Source organism: Brachycentrus maculatus, unplaced genomic scaffold (genome assembly GCF_059751285.1).
Source record: "Brachycentrus maculatus isolate JH-2025_06_01 unplaced genomic scaffold, ASM5975128v1 h1tg000010l, whole genome shotgun sequence".
Taxonomy (NCBI): domain Eukaryota; kingdom Metazoa; phylum Arthropoda; class Insecta; order Trichoptera; family Brachycentridae; genus Brachycentrus; species Brachycentrus maculatus.
The window spans coordinates 2,090,669-2,106,878 of record NW_028280764.1 but is presented as its reverse complement, the minus strand read 5'-3'; the positions used below and the strand labels follow the sequence as shown (position 1 = coordinate 2,106,878).

The 16,210-nt window shown below is 32.0% G+C and overlaps 1 protein-coding gene across 1 annotated transcript in view; it reads left to right on the top strand.

Annotated features, from left to right (window-relative positions):
• Positions 1-16,210, top strand: part of LOC148313560 (LIM domain transcription factor LMO4) — a 289,511-nt gene that overhangs the window by 48,496 nt on the left and 224,805 nt on the right. Inside the window, exon 2 of the mRNA XM_088261768.1 lies at positions 1,559-1,994. Within this exon, the coding sequence (XP_088117894.1) occupies positions 1,642-1,994 (353 nt within the window). The 5' untranslated portion in view covers positions 1,559-1,641. The remainder of the gene's footprint in view (positions 1-1,558; positions 1,995-16,210) is intronic.

Below are 16,210 nucleotides of genomic sequence, written 5' to 3'. Positions count from 1 at the left end.
CCGACCGCCTGCGACTGGCTGATTGCTCCTCTTCTTCCATGTTGTAACGAAACTACACATTGTTTACGAATAAGGCGACTGCACCAAACAACTGATAGGGGTTTCTTATGTATTATAAACGCACAATATTATATAATTCTGGCAAAAAACCTTAATGTCATTTTTTGACATCTCATCAAAGATGAAGAAGAATATGGAAGTCTAAGCATTTACGTGGCTGGTGCCGTCATAGGCTGGTTTAAGTGATCACTTTACATCATGTAACATTCACCAATTCTACCCATTATTGACAACCACACTACTCAAATTCTTGGAAGTTCTATGTATATGAACCAATTTTGAAACATTATTCTTGAATCTACTGTTGAATTTTTATCTCACTAATAGATGTCTCTAGTGAAGTTCTAGTGATTCAAGAATAATCAGAATTATCAGTCAAAAATAATATGAAAATAACTCCTGTAATTGGAGATAATCCAGATTTTGTGAACAAGTATTTGGATACACTCAAAATGTTGTAAAAACCTTAAATCCCTGTTTGAATAATCCCTGTTACTCAAAGTTTTTAGCCTGAATGAAATGCCCGCTATTAAACTTAATGTTGAATTTACTTGTAAAACCACATAATTGTGACATTTCGAACTACATAGTGTACTTTTTCCTGGCTACATCCCAGCTTATTGTCCTTGTAGACTGCTGGGGTCAGCTCTCCTCTTCCTCAGGTTATATTTCTTTCTGTCCCGGATAACGTCACCTAGGTCATTTCAAACGACTTAGTAAATTTTTTCAAATTATAGAACGTTGAAAACTTTATAATACTGCATCATTAGTCAAAATTGCATTTTTTCTAGTTAACGTTTTTTGCCCGTTTACCCACGATATATTATACTTTAATCTAAAGAAAAGTTCATCTTCAAGATACCAAAATGACTTTACAATACCAAAATGCAGCATCAAACAATTCCAACAGTAATTTAAATATTTGGGAACCAAGTACTTCGACAACCTAACTACAGTTAAAAACATGAAGACATTAAAATGTTATTTTTTAAAAATTAATTATATGCATGTTCATCAAAGAAAAAAACAACAACAAAAAAATTAAAAAATATATAAAACTTAATCACCCACAATCATAAACAATAAATAAAAAAAATAAGTCATTCTCCAAGCACAAGAGCTGAGTCTGTTTATTGGAGAGAACTGTGTAATTTTTACTTGTTTTTTTTTTTAACAATAAAGTACAATTTAGTAAAGTCGAAAAATCAGTGTTTGATTTAACATTTAATACATACTCGTAAAATACACTCAAAAATGTTGTAGATATATTTGTTTTCAAGTAACAGCTCGGCTGTCAAAACTAAAAACACAAAAACAGGACATTTTTTTTGAAAAACGTAATTATACATTTTTGGACTAAGTACATTCTACTTAGTCTAAAAATGCAAAAAATAACTTATTTAAAAAAAAAATGTCCCTTACTGTGTTTTTAGTTTGGACAGCCGAGCTGTTTTAGCGGAGCATTCGCAAATTGTCTAACGCGTTTGTTCTTTCGCAGAGGTGGCGTGTGTTCTCATCGGCTGTGCGTGAGGCGTCCTCGCCGCTCCAGGCCTCAAGCTGGCAGCCGGAGCGCTAGCTGCCATGAACCCCCACTACCACCCGTACGCGGAGCTGAGCTCCCCGCACCCGCCGAGCCCCGACAGCGGCGGCTACCCGCACCACCACCACCACCCGCACCACCACATGAACAACGGCCACCACCACCACGGGCCCGACATGCAGCAGTACAACAACAACAACAACAACGGCCCGGGCACCAAGCAGTGCGCCGGCTGCGGGGGCAAGATCGTGGAGCGCTTCCTGCTGCACGCGCTCGACCGCTACTGGCACAACGGCTGCCTCAAGTGCTCGTGCTGCGGGGCCATGCTGGCCGACATCGGCTCCTCCTGCTTCACCAAGGGCAACATGATCCTCTGCAAAACGGACTACACGAGGTAACTTACCATTCTTCCTTCCCATTTCTTCGTTCTTCGTTCTTTAGTTATACAACTGTGTAGGGTTGTGGTCCCGTGGTTTAGTGTCGCGGGCTCTTGAGGCAGAGTTTCTCAGAGATAATATTAAAAAGGGCAACATGATCCTCCGCAAAACGGACTACACGAGGTTACTTACCATTCTTCCTTCTTCGTTCTTCGTTCTTTAGTTATACAACTGTGTAGGGTTGTGGTCCCGTGGTTTAGTGTCGCGGACTCTTGAGTCAGAGTTTCTCAGAGATAATATTAAAAAGGGTAACATGATCCTCCGCAAAACGGACTACACGAGGTAACTTACCATTCTTCCTTCTTGGTTCTTCGTTCTTTAGTTATACAACTGTGTAGGGTTGTGGTCCCGTGGTTTAGTGTGACTCTTGAGTCAGAGTTTCTCAGAGATAATATTAAAAAGGGCAACATGATCCTTGTCAGGTTTTATTTCGTAGCGACAGGTCAACGTTTTTTTTTCAAATGAAATAAATTTTAGTTCGAAAGTTAGTAAAGGAAATCATAGTTTTTTATTTGCGTCAAATCTTAGAAAATTATTTTTCATGATTAAAATACCAGTAAATATTTTTCCTATGTTTGTTTTGATTTTAGGGTAGTAAAATATCGAATATTTTATTAGTGAATGTTGAAATAGTTAAATGTTTATGTATTAAATAATGTTTATAATAAAAATCAACAAAGGAAAATATAAAGTCACAATAAACTGCAATTTAAGCATGAACTTTGTTTTTGGGTTATCAAATCAATTCATAAAACATTTACACACTAAATGTAAAAATAAGGAAACAATATAAATATAGAGTACAATCAACAAACAATATATTTACTTTTATAAATATGTACACTGTAAAATAATATAATATTTAATTGAAATATTATGGGAAAACAAATTAAACCGAACTATAAATACAACCTGGTAATTAATTGACATTTCAAAATCTAAAAATAAAAATGGTATACTCGTATTTTATTTTTAACTCATTTATATACACTTATTAAGAAAAAAAATATCATGAAAGCTGAAACGAGATGGAATGGAAAAAAAATGTATATAAAAATATCCTTTCTTAATCAATCTTACAACAAATTCTTATTTTAAAAAAATGTTTAGTTTGGGAATTGTTTGACAGCAAATTAAATATTTTTTAATTGAATTTGTAGGTATATGTTTTTTAATACTAAGGATTTTAAAATGAAATTAAAATTACAGAACGAAATGAATTCAAAGAAAATTGAATGACTATGTTTATATTACATACATTAGTTAAGGGGATATTCGCAAACACAGAATATATTTAACTGGAGAGGTCACATGTCTGTTTAACTCCTTACCTTTCGATAACTCTTTTCTTTTGAAAACCGTATAATTATTTCCAAGAAAAACTTATTTGTTTAATGCAAAAACGGTGTCTTAAGAAAAAAAAATCAATTGCGTAAAATGTTACCTGGATTTAGAGAAAATCAAGTTGCGATTTAAGGAATACTGGGACTTAAAGGTAAATTATTGAAATCCCTTTTTATGACTTATTTTTGTTCTTTAAAAATATATAAATGAAAAATCGTACCTCACCTTTGAATGATAACATTTTTGTGCAGAGAAAAAATCAATTAATTATTTTCATATTATTTTTTTGACATCACATCAAAGATGAAGAAAAATATGTAAGTCTGGGCATTTACGGGGCTGACGACCGTCATAGGCTGGTTTAAGTGATTACTTTACACACGTGTAACACTCACCAATTCTACCCATTATTGACAACCACACTACACAAATTCTTGGATGTTCTATATACATATATGAACCAATTGTGAAACATTATTCTTGAATCACTAGAACTTCACTAGAGACATCTATTGGTGAGATGAAAAGAAGCTTTTTATTGAGCAGAAACTCTTTTATTAGTGTGTGAGGTCCGAATCCTTGATTGTAATCACATACATGAGAAACGCCAGAAAAAATCATTTTCATTTATATGATAATATGAGAAATACTCCTATAATTGGAGATAATCCAGATTTTTTAAAACAAGTATTTGGACACACTCGAAATGTTGTCAATAAATTATTGTGTATACATCTTCGCTTGTCTATAAATTTAAAACGCAGTTGACTCTTTGATGCTTTAATTTCGGGCAACTTTAGCGAAGTGCCCGTAGGCGGAATCGGGCGACTGTGCCGTATAAGGGTTGCTTGCAGCGAGACAATCGGTGTCGGGACGCATCATCCACGCACCAGCGGCGACACATACCGAACTGCACAATAGCCCAAACGTGTTATTTATGGTCGTCATACACTCGTCCATCCTTACCTGAAATATCTACATTTTTAGTCAAAATGGCCAAATAACAACTTTAATGAATTTTATTACCTAATTGAAAACGCTTGTACAATAATAAATACATTATAAACCGTTCATACATTTATTTCCTCGACTAGCTTATTTTTTATTATTTATTTATTTGACAGAGGAGCATTTCGATTATTGTTTGTTATTTTGTGGTAGTTTGAAAATAAATATTGACAATTTTGTGCAGTTTATTTTTATTCATTGCACGTTAAATAGTAATCCGTTATTTTTTTTTAAAATTTGAGAATGTAAAACGAAATAACTTGTATGATGACAAATTGAATTATTTCGTCTTAGTACGGCATTATATTTTTAAAATATCTACATTTATTCAGTATGAACTTTTGAGATATGTCCTTAAATAAATATTTGAATATAGGTACAAGTATATTTTTTTTATAGGTATAAAGTATATTGTTAGTTGCATAGTACAGATTTCCTATATATAGTACATATTTCACATATAATTTTTATGCATAGCATTAAATTTAAAAAATATCTTCATTTATTCTATATGAATTTTTGAGATATGTCTTTAAAATAAATATTTGAATTTAGGTACAAGTATATTTTTTTATTTAAAAAAAAATATAAATATATATTTTATAGGTATAAAGTAAATTGTTAGTTGCATAGTACAGATTTCCTATATATAGTACATATTTCATATATACTTTTTATGCATAGCATTATATTTCAAAAATATCTTCATTTATTTTATATGAATTTTTGAGATATGTCTGTAAAATAAATATTTGAATATAGGTACAAGTATATTTTTTTTTATTTAAAAAAAATATATTTTATAGGTTTAAAGTATATAGTTAGTTGTATAGTACATATTTCCTATATATAGTACATATTTCATATATACTTTTTATGCATAGTATTTCCTATAAACTTTTTTTTTTTACGAATAAATTTTAAACTTATTTGAATTTTAATCAACCTGATTTCCGAAATTACTGCTTAACAAACCTCATGATGGTCGATTAGCTCTGTGTGACAAGTAAATTAAATTTGCGTGTTCATTTTTTTGGCTTTTCCCGCCAAACCATATCCCGCCATGTTCCCGCGGGCTTATCCAGGGGAGACCAAGGGGGCGGCCGCACAATCCCCGGTCGGTGTTTGGGCCCGGTTTAATTTATTACCGGATTCACTGCACGCGGCCCGCCGCAGATATCGATCCTTAGCCCTGCCCGCATTCACGGTTCGTCTGGGTTGCCAAGGCTAAATATTTTATAGCACGAATTTGTTAAATCAATTTCATACTTTCCCGTTCCTTCTGCATGCTTTATGAAGAAGAAAGTTCGAGATATTGCCGTTTTTTGCGGAGACACCATGATCTATCGTTCAATCGAGTATTTTTAAATCAACTATATAAAATGTTAGATTTATTTTAGTAAATTTTCATACATCGAAGTTCGCTAATAATTGTCTTACGACAATAGTTAAAAAGAGCTTTGAATATCATAATTATTGTAATTTATTCCTTGTATATGATAATAATTGCATAAAATGGTTAATTGTTGCAAACTTTTAACATTTAAAAAAAAAGGAATAACCCGCAAAGCCTCTATTAGAGGCTTGTCTGCAGGTAGGATAAGGATAGGGAAGGTAGATGCGAAAAATACATGACAAACACACAGACCAATTGTAAATAAATTTTTCTTTTGTAATTGGCGGGAATCGAACCCGCGATGCCAGTTCTTTACTTATTTTGAATATTAAAAAAGTAATTTTTCAAAACTTTTGCATAAATGAGAAATATTGAAAATATGTAATTGATTCTCCAAACTGCTAATTTTGTTTCTAGCAATACATTCATTCTGGAAATTTGAATGATTGTCAAATGATGTAAGAAAGCGTCATTAGTTATTGTCAAATTGTTATTTTTGTTCTTTCTTTGATGATAAAACAAGAAAGTCGAGTCGTCTCATCTCCTGCTTAATCGTTTATACCACATCGGTCTCACAGTTGGAGATTTCGCAAACCGAGGAATTCAATCGTCGCACATTGAACGATTTCACATTATATAAACAGATAATATAATACATACACACAATAAATTTCATGCTTTCATTTATGGCAATGGAGGACTATTTCGGATGAGGTCGATTTTTTCGGAAAAAAGATAGGGTTTGGTTGCGTTTTCAAACATTTTCCGGATATTTAATTGGGTTTTCAGAAGGAATTTCTGACATTTTTTTAGGGCAGTTGTGGCTCGTCCCGATTAGTAATCATTTGAGAATTATTCCCTTACTGCTAAAGCCTACACCCCTTTCTTCGACTCTGCTCAGTTGCCCTATTTTGAAAGGAAAAACAGGTTTAATCTTCATCCTTTTGGAACTTCAAATGTGCATACATATAACACCATTTCTTATAATTTAGTATACGAACACAAAAGTGAATTTCAAATATTTTTCCCTGAGTGTGTAAAAGTTTTTATTCTTTATATAAGTTAGAACCTACATACATAATGTGGATTAAAACGAATATGTGTTTTTTTTTGTTTTTGTTACTTGCAATATGAAATAATATTACTTTATGGACATTTATCTTTGCGGTGATTTATTAAGTTAATCATGCCAAAAATACACTGGATTTGATTTTATTAACAAACAAAAAAATATTTAATATTTTCTTTAGGGCTTTGTGATTTAACTTTTCTAATAAATAAATAAACTGATTTTTTATACTAACATAGCTTTTTTGTAAAAAAATATTTCAAAGCAAAAATAAACAAACAATAGAATATAATAAGGCATCTATATTCGTCCACCTCCGTAGTGTAATGGTCAGCACGCTCCGCTACCGTTCTGGAGGTCCCGGGTTCAATTCCCAGGGGGGTCAAATAAATATAAGTGATTTTTTTCACTGTAATATTTATTCAATATTACCCTGGACTGGTACCTGAACCGGACGGCTGATCACCTTTCCTTCATGTGTTAATGATCAAGATAACACTGCGTTTATACGACACAGTGCCCTATGCACCATTGGGGTGCGGATAGGGGGTTTATATTATTTTTTGACATCTCATCAAAGATGAAGAAGAATATGGAAGTCTGGGAATTTACGGGGCTGACGACCGTCATAGGCTGGTTTGAGTGATCACTTTACACACGTGTAACTTCACCAATTCTACCCATTATTGACAACTCACTATCTCATTATACATATCTATTATATCTCGCAGGTTTCTAAATTGGTTCATATATACAGAACTTCCAAGAATTTGAGTAGTGTGGTTGTCAATAATGGGTAGAATTGGTGAATGTTACACGTGTGTAAAGTGATCACTTAAACCAGCCTATGACGGTCGTCAGCCCCGTAAATGCCCAGACTTCCATATTCTTCTTCATCTTTGATGAGATGTCAAAAAATAATATGAAAATAACTCCTGTAATTGGAAATAATCCAGATTTTGTGAACAAGTATTTGGACACACATTAAAAATGTTGTAGGGGGTTTATTATTATTATTATATTTAGAAGTTATAAATTGAAGACAGAACTTCAAAATCATACGAAATATTTTATGGTCAGAAAAATCATATGTAAAATAATTAAAACTCGTTATGTTTTTAACGTGTGCATTAATAATAATGCCTCTCTTTGAGTAATAAGAATTCCTATTATTATTCGTGGCATATTAACGATTTATTGACTTGTCTCTATGATTTACTCTGTTTATAGGCCCTGCAGGTAACTTTAATTCATGATTTACACTCCGGACATTAATTCACCAATAAGACAAGTTTGTGTTAAATTTAATTTATTTTATGTAAGTAAGATAAATAATACATTCCTCTTGCTATCAACATTAACATACCCAGCTTGCGGTCCAATGGTGAATTTAGATGCGGGATGCTGAAGTTCACTGCACGGTAGTAAAAAAAAATAATTAAAATGTACACCCATTTATGTTATTGGATAATTTAATGTTTTTTTCTAGCCGATGCTATAAAAACAAGGCTTAAAAATGTAAATAACAAACTTCATTATCTCGTTTGTCTTTTAAACGTCTAATGGTGCATAGGGTACTTAAAAAATTTAAACGCCATCACGCAGATTCCCCCGTAGGGGTAGGCAGAGAGAATAGCACGCCACACCAATTTGTCTTTGCACACAATCTTTGCCTCTTCCACATTCATACATCTCATACATGCACGCCGATTATTCCTGACCTGACCACTTTTAAGTTTTCCTCTGCTTCAACCACATTCGCCTCATAAATTTGTTTAACTATCCTTTCTTCGCTCATTCGATTCACATGCCCAAACCATCTCAACTCACCTTTCTTAATTTTATTGATAATGCTTATCTCAGCCTTAAATTCCTCCGTTTTCAAACTGTGCGTTTTATTTTAGTTTTGAGTGTTGTTTTTTTTATTCATTTACCTAAAATACCATTTTTTTATTAAAATAAAATAATTATGATTATTTATGCTAAGCATAGTAAGTATAGAATGGTTGGCGAAAGAGTACCTACTTTCCTTTTAGATCTCCTATGGGAATGCAGGGAATTTGATTCTCCCAAACACAACACTGCAAACTTGGAGATATTCAAACCGCCGAGACATGGCGAAGATAATAACTAAATTAAAATATACAATGAACATAACTAAAGACCTAGATTATATTTCAGTTTCAAAAATAAACTATATTGTATGAATAACGATAAAAAAACATTAAATTCTTCCTTTTTTGTATCCCCAAAGTTTCTTTGGTCTTACACTCTCCAGAATCGAAGCTAGTTGTTATTTAAAGCACTAGAAGTGATTTCTCACTCAAAACAGCGCTACATAAATTATCGTATGAATAAATATGGCCAATGTCTGTAAACGACGAATTCATCAGTTCTTTGGCCACTTTACGATGCAATGAGGATAGCCAGGAATGACTGGTTGTGATTGGTAGCCCGGAGAGGAAGAGAGAGATAGGAAGATCCCCACACGATGGACCGATCAAGCTAAGGCAGCAGAAGGCACTACGGTGGTTGGAACGCTACGTGCATCGCAGGCAAGGAATAGCTGGAGAAGAGTCATTGCTTAAATTGCAATAAATAAATAATGGTTGATGCCCTTACTGTAAAATTTTGTGAAGACCTACAAATATACATCTCTTGTCAATAACCCCTCCAAATACTTATTACAACGACATTACCTCTGATTTTGCATTCGGAAGGGGGTGTATTTACGGATCTTCACAACGTGCTTTATATCTTCAGTTACTTCTGCCGCCCGGATCCTTCCGAACCCTCTCGGGGGCGATATCACCTATTTTGAGAATCGCTGGTGTAAACCAATAGTTTCACGCCTTAAAACCTATTTACGCACAATATTTACAAAATTGGTAGAATTAAGCTTTATTTTCTTTTATAAACGATAACTGAATTATTTATTGATCCATATACATTTTTAATCAAATTAAATAACAAAAATTACATTCAAGTTATAATAATACTTCAATGAGTGATAATTTAATACCTGTTAGATTTTACTCTGCTTATCATGTAAATGGATGATACTTTATTACAGGAATGATTGATAACCAATGATACTGCTGTTGTCACTGTATTTTGAGTACCCTTGTAGGAAGCATTAATCCGTATTTAATGGACACTGATACATTAACTACATCATCGCTATAAAATAATACTAATTACATGTAATTCATTGAGTGCGCGATTATTGCAATTATAATAGCACCTGAATCACGCGAGTAAATAGAAATGTTTGCATTTATTATTTTTGCGAAAGTGTTCAATACAAAATTACACAATTCGATACTGATAGTTTACTTGGTTTAATTAATACAATGTTTTTTTTTACCTTCACATTTTCACATTTTTTTGCAGTTTATTTGGAAAATCTCCATACTTAAATTAGGTCATATTATTTTTTTACATCTCAACATACATGAAGGAGAATATGGAAGTCTGGGCATTTACGGGACATGTTGAAATGTCAAAAATAATATAAAAAATATCTCCTATAATTTGGACACACTGAAAATGTTGTAAATTAGGTCACGCTACAAACCATTTATTTACTTGATATTAAAAGTCAACAAGAAAATCTCAATATTTCCCGTAACCCAACAAGCAATCAATAATTTTATAGTTCCAAAAAACGTCATGTGCTGTATTTTCTATAAGGAGAAATGTACCAACAAAGTAAGGGATTAAGTGTTCTCGTACTCGTGTGTGTTTTGGGCTTCTGATATGTTTACATATTTTAAATTCAAAACTTCTTATATTCAGATGTGGTGCGAGATAAAAAAATGTATCTCAGTTAATATATTTAAGGTCATAATAAATGTAAACTTTTTTTAACTTAATTTCAAAATTATGTCACACTTCGCGTTTGATTGTTTTTCCCAGTGGAATGGAGACTTGCAAGTCATTTTTGATGATGAATTAAATATATCCTTTGATGTTTAAAAATAAATCTCTAATAATCATATTTCATTGACAACGACCTTACGAATTTAAAAAAAATATGTTCACAGTGATATTTTATGAAGTCATTAATTTAATGTATGCGAAAATTACGTTTTCATTGTAATTCACGTCCACAATGTTTCGGAAAAGGCTATGAAAAAGGTTATGGCGATTGCTCTCAGACATGTTGCGTAATGATCCTGATGTAATTGTACTGCCTTTCGTATTCTTTCAGCAAAGCAGCAAACGCTAATGACCAATAATTTCAATATCGCTGATTATCCACTGTTCTTCCTGCCTGGTTTATTAAGGCCTCATTCTTGTTTATAACGAGCTTTCTTGTTTCAATAACAACCTCACATCGCTTCCGATCTTTGTAATTAATCCATATATCAGAATGAAGTATTACATACACACAACCACGTGAGCGAACCAATCAATATCTGTTTTCGATAACGCAAAACATACGTCTGAACCCCTAATAAGCGGAGTTATTCCAACAAGTTCCGCATACCAAGATACATTCTCATTAACTCATTGTATGATTCTAATAATATGCATTTAGTTTTGTAGCATTTTTTTATTATATTACCGTAATACAATTTTATTTTTTTATATTTTGAAAAATCTTGGTAGAATTCTACCATAATAACATGACGAACCGCCTATATATATATATATATATATATATATATATATATATATATATGTATATATATATATATATTTATATATATATATATATATATATATATATATATATATATATATATATATATATATATATATATATATGACCCAATATGTCAAGTTCCTTCATTATACTTTATTTTCATGCGTTTTGACTTCTTTTTATTAGTCACAGCGTTATTTATTTGATTTTTCGGTATTTATACAGGCAAATTATACCTACGTATTGGTGGCGTAAATTACATAAAAGCTAACTCTCTAAGGAAGGATCCTTATGGAATTATGAAGTGCAAAAGTTGGTATTTTTGAACTCCGTGCTTTCGACGTATGATAGGTTATACGAAGCTTCACTTAAAGCTTGTTTGGCCACTAAAAAAATATGACATGATAGGGTCTAATAAATTTAATTAGTTGTTTGAAATGAGCAATGCCTAGCATGGGTGGGCATTTTTTTTAAAGGCGCGCCAAATAGACTTCTTCTTGGGTTTGTTTTCAGCCCCCCTAAAAAAAAACAGTAAAAGATCAGGGGGCGGTTGACTGAATCAGTAACGCGCTCAAAAATATTTTGAAGGGGCAAATTTAGAAAAAAAAATTAATAATTGAAATAATACCAGTGTCTATAGAGGCGTCTTGCTCACACAGATGCGAGCATGCATCACAGGGAGAGAGACGTCTCTATAAAAGGTTTATGGCCCGAGGTGTCAGTTTATTTGGACTCTGGTGTAATTAAAAGCGAGGGATAAAAATCAGCATTACCACAATAAACGAAATTAATTGCTTAAAGAAAATTATGATCGCCGCTGGCATTTTAATTTATTTTCCTAAAATTACTTTATAAAAAAATATTTAGTTTAGAATAAAGTAATCATAATAAATAGATCGTAATTATCGCTATAGGCGATTCTTCATTGTTCTCGAATTTTCTTAAAATGCATATCTGAGACATAATAATAACCGCATATTGCAAGAACTTGGATGAAATTAATTAAAACCTTCTGTGATATATTAAAAATAAAGTTAATATATATATATATATATATATATATATATATATATATATATATATATATATATATACATATATATATATATATATATATATATATATATATATATATATATATATATATATATATATATTTATGTGTATATATATATATATATATATATATATATATATATATATATAAATACATGTATATATATATATATACATGTTTTTATTATTTTTTTTATTTTTGTTTAGTGTTTTTTATAAATAATTTATAAATCGATTCGGTTGTCACTTTGTGATAAAATTTATCCATTTTTATTCTTAAAATTTAGACTTATCTTCACATACGGTGTTTGAAAAAGATGCGGAACGCATCAAAATACGTGTCACAATAGATTTAAAAAATAGTGGTATTTTCTAAGTAAAACCTAAGTTTTAAAAATATATATTTTGGTTAAATAATTGCTTAAAATGAAACTCTTCCATTACTTTGGTCGAAATCTAGCCAACACAATATGGCAACTTTTTTTTTCTCCCATACTCGGTGCCCAGCAGCTAGTTCCTGTAAAACTAGTACAATAAAGATGCAGTTAATTAGTGTTATGGTTTGATGTGAGAGAACGCGTCCTTTCAGTTATAATTGGCTCCAGCCGACTACTACTCTACTACTGTTCAACGGAAATAACGACCCCGCGCGCCGCACAGGACCGGGGTAAGGGTTAAAATACCCAACTCGTAAATCCATATAACTTTACCTTTATAATTTATAATACAACCTGTCATTTCAGTGCGAGGCTAAATTAAAATCCGCTTTTTATTTATTGTGCCCACATTGTGACTTAATTGATCTGAAATTCGAGTTAAATATCTAAATTAAATTAAAATTAATATCTATTTGAGGAACTTTACTCACGCAATATTAACTGCAAATATAAAAAAAACATTAAAAACTGCAATAACATATTTTTTTATTTAAAAAAAACACATTTTTATATAACGCAATTCTATATTGAATAATAAGGAGTTGTCAACTAATGGTTCCAGGCTCATGCATTATTTAAATTTACATACAAAAATCCATTTTTATAATAAAATTATAAATTAAATCATACTTAAAACACCTGTGCTTTACCACTTAAGTATTATATTTTTTAACGACTGATTTCGGAAGCTACAGGTGCTTCCATCTCGTTAAGAATAACGGGAACATGGAAAGCAAAGCTCAGGGGTCAGGAATTTTATAATAATATTCTACTAGCTTTGAACTAATGTAATTATTATTATAATACACTACTTAAATTCACTCGATTTGAATTAATTTCATAAGAAATTTTCATATGAAACAATGGTTTTCAACCCCTGCCTTATGTATAAAAAAAAGACTTTTGTCTAGCCTCCCACCATTCTGATGATGTCGGTAACGATGAAACCCTGAAAAAACTGTAAAGTTGTTATTTTATTATAGTATATTAAAAATACAATTCACGTATATATGTACAAATGTATAATTTTAAAATTATTTTTTGACATCTCATCAAAGATGAAGAAGAATATGGAAGTCTGGGCATTTACGGGGCTGAGGACGGTCATAGGCTGGTTTAAGTGATCACTTTAGACACGTGTAACATTCACCAATTCTAGCCATTATTGACAACCGCACTACTCAAATTATTGGAAGTTCTTTACATATGAACTAATTTTTAAAACATTATTCTTGAATCACTAGAGACATCTATTGGTGAGATGAAATGAAGATTTTTACTGAGCAGAAATTCTTTTTTTAGTATGTGAGGTCCAAATCATGAGGTCGTTTTTATTGTTTAAGCTTATAATTCGACCAGATAATTTATTTACAACATTAAAAATATAATCCAGATTTTGTGAACAAGTATTTGGACACACTCAAAATGTTGTATAAATTTAATAATGTAAAAGGCCACTGAGGGGGTACGCGTAAATAAATAATGAAAAACGTGTCTGACATACTCGTTTTATATTATGATAAATGTTTTTTAATTCATTATGCCAATGTAATGTTCGAAAGCGTTTTAGAAACAGTTATATTTAATAACTATTTAATATCAGTTGGAAACATTTAAAATAATTACATTATTTCTTGACATTGAAATATTTGATAGCCTGAATAACATTTGAATCAAAATCGATTTTCTATATTTAGCAATACGCTTGAATACATTTGCAGTGCAATTTATAAATCGTGGAATCAATTAACTACCTGTCTGTTTGGGAATACTAATACAGATAAGCAATTCAAACTATCATCAATTAGAGTAGAAAAAATAAGCTAATGGAATTATTGTGTTTCAGTTCATTTCCAAATCGATACGTTAAAAGTAATACCTGAATCGATGCACGGAAAGAATTCTTAACGATGTGTGAAATATTTGTTCAATTTTATTTAACAGGTAATATTTTATTGTACATAAGTAATATGAACATATAAACATTCTATACAGGTGAAAAGAGGTTTTAAACTAATAACAGGTCAGATTATATGTATTTCGCTTACTTTAATTCTTCTTCGGCTTGGTGTAGGCCTTGTGGGCTGTTTTTAAGAAGGATTAGTCTCCTGCGATCTCGATTCCCAGCGTCAATCCATCTCTTAGGTGGTCTTCCCGGGAGTCGTCTACCTTGAGCTTGGCCGTACAGTACAATGTACAGTACAGTACAGTACAATGTGGTATAGATGGTTCCATTCTCATCAAATTCGCATACCTTTGTCTTCTTCGTTGCCAGTCCCACCTAACGACATCTTCGATCTCGCATATTTCCCTTATCCTGGTGTTCCTTATTCTGTCTCGTGACTGATTCGGCTGTCACTTTGTGGTAAAATCTAACCATTTTTTATTATTTAGCTTCTACCGCCTCTTTATTCTTCAACGTCCCAAGAACACAACTCTAAAATTTTGACTTGGCTTCACATGCGTTTTTAAAAATGATGCGTTATGCATCAAACAAAACACGTGTCACAATAGATTTTAAGAAATAGTGGTATTCACCTAGCTAAACTGACTAGTGACTATTTTAAGTTGATTAAATTGTTTCAACTTCTCTGTACCCGTAGAGCATATCAGTAACTTGAAATAATTTACGTTAATTATAAAATTAATTACTACACTTGTCACAGGCCATCAATGTCAGCCTCAAAACCCCCGAGACTCGGATGGCAAAAAAACTTTAAAGCTTTAATTATTGTTCCTTCCATATTGGACCATGTGCTTCTTATTAACAGAAAGTCGGCACAAACATCTGCACAGAGATAATTGCGTCCTCTTGTTCGGTTGCCGCTTCCAAGATGCGATCATCAGCATCGTCCTCATCGATCGCCCATTACGGAGACAGGCGAAATAATGAACTTAGTCATCACGTGGACGAATTATTGTACCCGGTCTGCTCATAATTGAACCGTAACTAGTCGTCTTCTGCGCATGACGTCACGTGTCTGATGTTACATGACAGCCGAAATGAGTATATTTTAAAATAAAGGGTGGTAAAACCATAATGCACGATGTTAATTGTAAATAAAACAATGTTTTCATATATTTTTAAAAAAAATTATGATATGCATGATCAAGTATTTCAAATACATAATTGAAAGTGGTCAGGTCAGGAGTCAGAATGATCGGCGTGTATGTATGAGAAGACGCATGAATAAAAAGACAGGCGCGTGGCG